The sequence below is a fragment of the Bufo gargarizans genome, chromosome 1 (assembly GCF_014858855.1).
Source record: "Bufo gargarizans isolate SCDJY-AF-19 chromosome 1, ASM1485885v1, whole genome shotgun sequence".
Taxonomy (NCBI): domain Eukaryota; kingdom Metazoa; phylum Chordata; class Amphibia; order Anura; family Bufonidae; genus Bufo; species Bufo gargarizans.
In genome coordinates this window covers 274533231-274543214 of record NC_058080.1, presented here as the reverse complement: position 1 = coordinate 274543214, position 9984 = coordinate 274533231, and the positions used below count along the sequence as shown (strand labels likewise).

At 46.4% G+C, this 9984-nt stretch overlaps 1 protein-coding gene across 1 annotated transcript in view; it reads right to left on the bottom strand.

Annotated features, from left to right (window-relative positions):
- Positions 1–887: 887 nt before the first annotated feature.
- The window catches only part of MOB1B (MOB kinase activator 1B), a 94715-nt gene continuing 85618 nt past the window's right edge, over positions 888–9984 (bottom strand). Inside the window, exon 6 of the mRNA XM_044303531.1 lies at positions 888–1786. Coding sequence (XP_044159466.1) covers positions 1709–1786 — 78 coding nt within the window. The 3' untranslated portion in view covers positions 888–1708. The remainder of the gene's footprint in view (positions 1787–9984) is intronic.

The following is a 9984-nucleotide window of genomic DNA, read 5'->3' as shown; positions in this document are numbered from 1 at the left end:
CCATACACATTCATAGCTGTAAGCAAAACGATCATTCGACCGACAGCTATGTCTCTGGAATCCCTTGCATACATGCATGTTTGATTTCGCCAAATGTGTATGCGTCTTTAATGGGGAGAATGGACAGAGCTATTTCTAGACACTTCTGGTGATGGCTTATTTCCCGGGAGAACAAAAGGATTGGGCAAAAATATTCATTTAACCTGATCCTTCTCTCCACCCATATCATCTGTCCGGGTAGATTGGGGAGCTCCCCACACATTAAACTGTCAGACGAACTTGCCATTCTCAGCAGGTTCCGCCGGCAATACACTAATGTGTATGGGGGCCTTTATGGTAGCCATACACCTTAGATATCCAACATCTCATTTATCTGATAGCTATTCCTTTCCACCCTTTCACCCAATGCACAAGCATGGCAGAGGACTTCTCTGGTGATGGGTTATCACCCTTGAAAATAAAAGGATTGGCAGGATGCAAACAAAATGTGCCCACTCCTTTTTCTCTCTCGCCAAATTTGCTGTCTGGAAAGAGTTGCGACACCCTCATATAGTTGGATGGTTGGCCTGCTCTGCTATAAATCAGATTACACCAACATTTATTTTATATGGTTACCTTTAGTATCTTGGAGAGACCATTGACTCTCTTAGTACTGAGGAGTTCATTTTCATGGTTTCTTTTAGATAAACAGCATAGATATGATGCACAGAAGTGGAGATATGGCCAAGTCATGTAAGTGAATACTTATTTTGCTTACCAGTATATGATCCCTATAGGTCTGATTGTGGAGATTGACCAGAGTAGTGCCCTTGACTGAGTCCACATGTTGGACTAACCTGATGGTTTCTTTGACATGATGCAGCAGACTTAATTTCCATACAGTCCTGTCATATGTCAGTTTTTAATCTTTTTTGTCCAAACATTTCCAAATATTGCTATGCAAATGAAAGTATTTGTTCTATGTGCACTTTCATGACATATTACAGTCCTCTTACTGCTTACCTGCTTCTTGTTACAAAGCCAAACCACAAAATAATTCAGGATTTTGTAGGTCTCAAAACTCTCAACTCTTCCTTGTTAGGGTGTAGGAACTGCTTTAGCTTAAGGCATACATTATTGAAACATTAAGGTCCGAAACGCTGCTACGGTCCAAAATATATATACTGTATATTAGCTCCACTTACTGTAAACCAAATTTTAAAAAAAATCTCAACTTTTTATGCTATTTCTCATCTTTAAAAGTCTATTTCGGATGCATACATACCATTAAAATGTGTTTACAGTGTCTGGTTTATGGGCAAAGCACGCCTCCTTCACATTGGAGCTCATGTTCCGTTTGGCCATTTACTACACTAGCTAGGAAATCAGCAAGCATTCATGTAATAATGTACAATATCTTTAGTGGTTGAGTAGAAACTGAGGCGTTATTTCAATTAGGCACATTATACATAACCTCATCAGTGCAGTAAAGGGTGTGCAAAGTATTACAGGGGTACAACAGATTCCTTCTCCTCCAAAACTGCTTATGTAAAATACATTCAACTGGAATCACTAGAAGGCAAGAAAATAGATACATCACATTCCCTCTGTAAGCACACACGCAAAAAATTAACAAAAATAAAATTGGTTTTGGCTGTTATAAACGGACCAGAAATGATGACACAAAGCTTGCACGCATGAAAGGCATCTGTGCACTGTGTCTTAGATCTTATCTGTCCTTGGATGTCAGCTTTTCAATTAGTTCTTGCAGGGGAGCTTGTTCTCTTCTGTCAATTAAGTTGAACTCCTGTGAATTGTCAATAACATTTACCATTAAAGCAAGCCAAGAAGCTCATAGAATTACATCATGTTTGCTATGGTAGCTACTCAACCTGTATTTGTGGAAGCCAAATTACTGTAGATGTATAGTTAGGCCCTACACGTTTCCATAACATGCTGCTATTTTCATCTTAAAAAGAGGTTGACCATGACCATGACAACTGCTAACGGCGCTAGGTAGGGTCTGGGGACAGCAGTATAAACATACCTTTTGTGAAGCTTCTCTCACCAGGAGAAACGAGACCAGATTCAGACTGGCCCACCAGAGGATCCTCCGGTGGGCCCAGTCTGTGAAACCATAATGGGCCACAAAAGGTCCAACAGAAAACTTGGATTTGGAGATGCTTTTTTAACTAATCAATGTCCACTAGGGTCCATATGTTAGGTTTTGAATCAATTAGATATTATTAATTATATAGGGGTTGGACCCAAGGAATCACAGTCTGATGCTGAATGAGACTATTAATTTTTATTCTACCAGATTCTGCTCTTTCAAGTGCCCAGGTTGGGGCTTCACTATGAAGTGATCTCTGCACTGAGCTGCTTCACAGCCCCTCCCCTCTGCTCTGAGTGACAGCTATAGCATCCAACCAGAAGACCTCTACAGCTGTCACTCAGAACAGTGGGGAGGGGCTGTGAAGCAGCTCAATGCAGAGAGCACTTCAAAGTAAGGCCCTGCCCTGGGCACTTGAAAGAGCAGAATCTGGTAAAATAGAAGTTCATATTCTCACTACTCCTGATGAGAAAATTTCCACAAAAGATTTGTCCTTTTCTCAGCCAGTACCTAGTGCTGTCAACAGTTTAACATGGGCATACAGGCTGACTGATTCCCTCTAAAGTGTTCCCTGACTGGACAGTCATTATGTAACCCTTCACCCCCAATCCAGTGGATTAAAAACTGGTTTAAAAAATACTCACTTTGTTCCCTTGCAGCTTCTTTTCTAGCTGGCAAGTAATGTCTCTTAGCTGTCTAAAATCACTTCCATTTTGCTAACATACAGTATATCACAGGCATCAGCATAGTCACAGATTAGGGAAGAAATAGTTTAAAATTCAAAGCAACATGACTACCGGAGAGATCATATTGGCTAGGACAATCATTGAAAAAAAAGCTGTCATGCCTTGTGACTGCTTTAAAGAGAATCTTTCTCGTTGCACTTCACCAAAGGCTCATGCATACAAGCAATATTAGGGCTCATGCACACGAATGTGGTTTGAGTCCGCATCCAAGCCGCATTGTTTGCGGGTCGGATATGAACCCATTCACTTCAATGTAGTAATGGCTTGTTACTGACTATGAGTTTTGCCTGACCCCTCGGTTTTCAACATTGGTGCCTCTGACCCCCGTGGGTCAGCTGTCAAACATATTGGGACTACTCCAAGAAGTAGCAGCTTTGTGGCTCCCCTGCAGAGAAGTCCCTGTATAAAGACTGAACACCAGGGGACTGCCAGGATAACTCCCCTTAGTTTTAAGCCAAATTCAAACTGGTTGGTTGAAAGAGAGGTTCCATACCCACTGATCGCTACACACAGAGTGATCTTGAAAGAGAAAACAAACACCAAGGTGTGTAAACCTATTGGGGGGAATGTCATTGATATTTCCTGCTCCTCTGAAGGATTTGCTTAATTTAGGATGAGGCTCAGGCAGTCCTTGTGCCTAAAATGAAATTTACACCAGATCATAGCTGCTGTAGATTTCCGTCATACAGAAAACTGGCATAAATGCATGTTGGGGTTTATGGAACCGCCATTTTCCTAAAAGGAGACTGGCCTACAAATGTCACTTACACCTAGATTTAGGCGCTATGATGTTACAAGTCACAAACCCAGATTTAAGCCTGCAAAGTGTTCATGCGCTAAAGCACTTAAGAGTCCTATCTATTATATCAGAGACGTTAACAGTCCTCGTATATATTAGCATACAGTGCATACACCCTTTGCGGGCTTAAAAGGGAACCGGTCATCAACTTTATGCTGACCGTACTGAGGAAAGTATAAAGTAGTGACAGAAAGCCGGAATTAGACTTACCGGTAATTCAATTTCCACGAGATCACCACGACGGCACATATATTCCCTACCCTTCCTTAAGCCTTATCTGGGAGGCTATGAAGTAATACCCTCTCGGTTTAGTATGTTTTGTTCTCACCACTTTTTTTTTCTGTCTCTGTAATTTTGGACACACTGGTGTTGGTAGTGGGAGGGGGGGATTTAAACCCTCTCTCTGTTCCTGCCCCTACAGAGGTCAGGGGTCAATCTCCTTGTAGCCGTCGTGGTGATCTCGTGGAAATTGAATTACCGGTAAGTCTAATTCCGGCTTTCCACTTCATCACCACGACGGCTACAAGGAGATATAAAAAATTATAGCTTAGGGGGGGACGACCGCCTGAAGGACTTTTCGTCCAAAAGACAAGTCTGAGCTGGATAGGTCTAACCTATAGTGTTTTGTAAAGGTGTGGATGTTAGACCACGTAGCGGCTTTACAAATGTCTTCAAGGGAAGCTCCGGCCCGTTCTGCCTGGGAGGAGGACATAGCCCGGGTAGAGTGAGCTCTTAAATTTGAGGGGCAAGACAGGTCTTGGGACTCGTAAGAAATGGAAATGGAGTCTTTTATCCACCGTGCTAGAGAGGATCTGGAGGCTTTTAGACCCTTATTCTTCCCCGAGAAGAGGACAAACAGGTTATTGGATCTACGGAACCCTTTTGACACTTCAAGATACCGTAAGACAGAGCGTCTTACGTCTAGAGAGTGGAAATTAGATTCCCTATCGTTAGAGGGATCATTGCAAAAGGAGGGTAAGACTATCTCCTGGTTTCGGTGGAAATCCGATACTACTTTAGGCAGGAAACCCGGGTCCAATTTAAGAATAATCCTATCATCGGTGATACGGAGATAGGGTTCCTGTATCGATAATGCTTGGATCTCGCCTATCCTTCTTGCGGACGTGATGGCCACCAAGAAAGCAGTTTTAAATGATAGATGTTTGATGGAACAATCAAATAGGGGTTCAAATGGAGCGAGAGTTAAGCCAGAGAGTACCACGTTAAGGTCCCAGCTGGGGATCCTAGATTTTAGAGAGGGACGTAGACGGGAGGCAGCTTTCATGAATCTCCTGATCCAGTGATGACTGGCTATATCTCGATCAAAGAAGCAGGCTAGTGCCGAGACCTGTACCTTTAGGGTAGAGGGTCTGAGACCTAGTTCAAGTCCCTGCTGGAGGAAGTCCAAGATCTTCAAGAAATTGGGCGGCTCTAAGTTTGGGGCTGGGTTCCCCATCCATGTACAGAATCTCTTCCAAATTTTTAGATAGATTGAGAAGGTAACCTTCTTCCTACTAGCTTTAAGGGTAGTTATCACTTGGTCCGAGAGCCCCTGTGACCTCAACTTCTGGACCTCAGGATCCAAGCTGACAACTTGAGGAAGCTTGGGTCTGGATGTAGTATTGGGCCTTGGTGAAGCAGGTCCCTCCTGGCAGGAAGAGGCCATGGGTCCTCTACTGATAGATTCCTTAGAGCAGGAAACCAGCTCCTCTTCGGCCAATAGGGAGCTATCAGGATGAGTGTCGTATCTTCCAGGTAGAGTTTCTGGATTATCCTGGGAAGTAGAGGCAATGGTGGGAACGCATAACTGAGATCCCAGTCCCAACGAATTGTGAGCGCATCCAACGCCCAGGGATTGTCCCGTGGGTTTAACGAACAGAACGTCGGTACCTTTGCGTTTCTTTTGGATGCGAATAGATCCACCTGTGGAGTGCCCCATCTTCCTGCCAGCAGCTGGAACACTTCTGGATTCAAGGACCACTCTGTCTGGTCTATCGACTGGCGACTGAGATAGTCCGCTTCCACGTTCAGTATCCCTTTTAAGTGGATTGCGGAGATGGAATTCACGTGGGATTCTGCCCAGTTGAAGATCTTCTTTGTAATAGACATCAGTTTCTCCGATCTCGTGCCTCCCTGGTGAGATAGGTACGCCACCGTCGTCGTGTTGTCTGAAAGAACCTTTACGTGTTGACCCCTCAGAAGTATCTCTGCGGTTTTCAGGGCTTTCCAGACCGCTTCTAGTTCCCTGAAGTTGGAGGACTGAGAGCGGATAGTTGGGGTCCAGGAACCTTGAAACCAACGGTCTCCCACTGTCGCTCCCCATCCTTTCTCGCTTGCGTCTGTAAGCACCTGAATGTAGGGGATTTTCTCCCAAACGACCCCCAAGGACAGATTGCTTGTGTTTTTCCACCAATCTAGGGAGGTTTTTACTGCCAGAGGGATCAGGACCTTCTGATCCAAGGAGGCCTGCTGTCTGTTCCAAGCTCTGAGGATCCACGACTGGAGGGATCTGAAGTGGGACTGGCTCCATGGGACGGACGTGATGCAGGACGAGAGAAGACCCAGGAGACTCATAGCTTCTCTTATAGGACAGGATCTCCTGTGCTGGAATCGTCGGACCTTTAATTGAAGGTTTCTGACCTTGTCTGGCGGAAGGAAGGTACGTTGTGTTCGGGAATCCAGGATAACACCCAGGAACTGGATAGTGCTGGAGGGCACCAGGTTTGATTTCTTTAAGTTCACCAACCAACCCAGATCCTGGACAAGAGACAGAAAGGTTTGCAGGTCTGTTCTGAGTTCTTTCTCTGAATTGCCGATTAGGAGGAAATCGTCCAGGTACGGTATGATCACCAGTCCCTTGTGTCTCAAGAAGGCCATCATCTCCACTACCAGCTTTGTAAACACTCTGGGTGCAGATGATATCCCAAAGGGAAGGGCCGTAAACTGGTAGTGACGGGTTACCCTCTTGTGGTCCTGGATGGCGAACCTCAAGAGCCTTTGTGACTCTGGATGAATTGGGACGTGATAGTATGCGTCCTGGAGGTCTACTGAGCACATCAGGGCATTCCTTTTTATCAATGGAATCAGGGATTTCAGGGATTCCATCCTGAACTTTCGATAGATGACGAATTTGTTCAGGGCTTTCAGATTTATGATCGTACGGAACGAGCCTTCTTTTTTCTCTACCAAAAACAGGTTTGAGTAGAAACCTTGTTTTTGCTGTGTTGGCGGGACCTGTACTATTACGTCCGTTGCCAGAAGGCTTTGGATTCCTTCCAGGATCTTTCCGCGTACTTTGGGGGAATGTGGGTTGGTAACAATGAAGCGGTTTGGGGGAGATGAAGAGAGTTCGATCCGGTACCCGGATCTTATGATGTCCCGGACCCAAGGGTTCGGAGTAATGGACTCCCAAGGAGTCAGGAAGTTCTTCAATCTCCCCCCCACTCTGACGTCATTGTTTATCCGAGGGTTTACTCTGGGAGGAGGAGGGGTTATTCCTACCCCTGCCCCCTTTGGGGTAACTCCAGCGTCCTGACTTCCCTTTACCCTTAAAGGGATTGTTCTGGCTAGTGGGGGCCCGAAAGGGATATTTCCTTTTGTAGGGTCTCTCTTCTGGGAATCCCTTTTTCTTGTCCGCCGCTTTCTCCAGGATACGGTCTAGGACGGGCCCAAAGACGTATTCCCCTGAGAACGGGATGGAGCAAAGCTTCATCTTTGATGTGTTGTCGCCCGACCAGCTTTTCATCCATAGGGCGCGACGGGCCGCATTGGAGAGTCCCGCGTCCTTTGCGGCGAATCTGACCGATTCCGCTGAGGCGTCAGCCATAAATGCTGTGGCGGATTTTAACAGGGGGAGGGATCTCAAGATCTCATCCCTAGGAGTATTATCTGTGATACGAGATTCCAGTTCCTCTAGCCACAGTTTCATGGATCTTGCCACTGAGGTAGCTGCGATGTTTGTTTTTAAGACAAGCATCGCTGCTTCCCATGATTTTTTTAAGAGGCTATCTGCCTTCCTGTCCATGGGATCACGCAGTTGAGAGGTGTCTTCAAAGGGCAAGGCAGTCTTTTTATTGACCTTTGCGACCTGAATATCAATTTTCGGTGTTTCACTGAAGATTTTAACTTCTTCCGTGTCAAACAACAGCCGGTTTTTAAAGGACCTGGATACCCCCAACCTTTTTTCTGGGTTGGACCACTCGTCCAGCACCATATCCCGTATGTTCTCATTGATTGGGAACACCCGGGTTTTTTTAACCCTGAGTCTCCCAAACATCTCATCCTGGACTGAGTGTGCTTTAGGGGTTTCTTCGACCCCCATAGTGGCCCGGACTGCCCTTAGCAGGTCTGGCATCTCGTCCAAGGAGAAGCAGAATCTTTGATCTGATTCTGAAGTCTCAAAATCAGAGGAGACCGCCTCGTCCTCCCGCGTTCTGGAGGACGAGGCCTCCTCCTCTATAATCTCTGGATCAGATAGTGAAGGGGATGGGCCCCTATGTCTTTTTGAAGGGGGTGCATCCCTAGGTAAAGGTATCTGAGACAAGGAGGTTTTGACTTCCTCATGGATCATGGACCTTAGATCTTTAAGGAAAGAAGGCTGTTCCTCGGCAATCACATTAGATATGCAGTCCTTACAAAGCTTTTTACGGTAGTCGTCCGGTAGCCGTTTGAGGCAGGACACACATTTGGACTGTTTTTTGATCTTTCTCTGAGCCTCCTTAGTGACCTGGGGAGAACAACCCTAATTAGCTATGGTAAGTACACATGCTAACAGCAGGATATAGCCCCAAGCCAGAGATGTGGAGGAGGAGGGACAAGCAACCTGGTACAGTGTATGGACAAGTACAGGGTAAAGGAAAAAGCGCTTCCCCACAGGGGACTTACTACAGGCGGCACAGAAGGGTCTCCAGGGGAGCGAGGTTCAGCCGACATGACTGCACGCTGGCTCCGATGTACGCCGGTACACTGAGACATTCGGCGCTGCTGCGCGCGAAAATTTGAACTCGGAGACGCTTCTGAATGACGTCACTTCCTTTCGGCACCCGGAAGTGACGACGGCCGTTATCCTGAAGCGCTTAGGCGCGCACCCGGCGATAGCCGAACAGGCCCGGCGGGAGATCGCGACCGGGAGCAGGCTCACATATAATAATGGAGCGAGGCCTCCCTCCTTCGCCCCTGCCCAGCGTTAGTACGGAGACCGCAGGAGGGCAGGGGGAACACCCGGTAGGTGTCAGGAATTACCGCTTTCATCTTCATCTCCCCGCAGGGAGACTCTCTCTGCCCCTGTCCTCTGTAGGGACAGGAAACACTGGTGTTGGTGGTGGGAGGGGGGGATTTAAACCCTCTCTCTGTTCCTGCCCCTACAGAGGTCAGGGGTCAATCTCCTTGTAGCCGTCGTGGTGATGAAGTGGAAATGCCGATTTCAGCGGTGTCACACATCAGCTAAAAGTAAGTAATTGCAGACCTGTCCTAGGTTGCTAATATAGCTTATATATTTATACAGCTAAACCTGCAAATAACCTTAATACAGTTCCTATGTTTGTTTTTTTACAGTGACTTCATGTTTTGATGTCATAAAACTGTTATATATTTTGTTTACAGAAGCAGAAAAAAAAATATATGCCTTTAAGAATCATTATATAATGTAAGTTAAGCTCAATGACACAGCAGAAACAACAGAAAGCATAGAGTTAAACTCTTGTTGCTGGGCAGGAGTTTTGACCGATCACACCCAGCCTCACACACAGCAAGAGTTTTGACCAATCACAGCCAGCCTTACACACAGCCTGTATGGGAACTCCCCCTAGAAGGAGCTGCTAGAATAAATTACACCAGAGGAGAGAAGCTGAAAAGACATTCACTCAACTAAGGGCTCTTTCACACCTGCGTTATTGTCTTCCGGCATAGAGTTCCGTCGTCGGGGCTCTATGCCGGAAGAATCCTGATCAGGATTATCCCCATGCATTCTGAATGGAGTAAGATCCGTTCAGGATGCATCAGGATGTCTTCAGTTCCGGAACGGAACGGAACGTTTTTTGGCCGGAGAAAATACCGCAGCATGCTGCGCTTTTTGCTCCGGCCAAAAATCCTGAAGACTTGCCGCAAGGCCGGATCCGGAATGAATGCCCATTGAAAGGCATTGATCTGTATCCGGCCTTAAGCTAAACGTCGTTTCGGCGCATTGCCGAATCCGACGTTTAGCTTTTTTAGAGTGGTTACCATGGCTGCCGGGACGCTAAAGTCCTGGCAGCCATGGTAAAGTTTAGCGGGGAGCAGCATACTTACAGTCCGTGCGGCTCCCGGGGCGCTCCAGAGTGACGTCAGGGCGCCCCACGCACATGGATGAC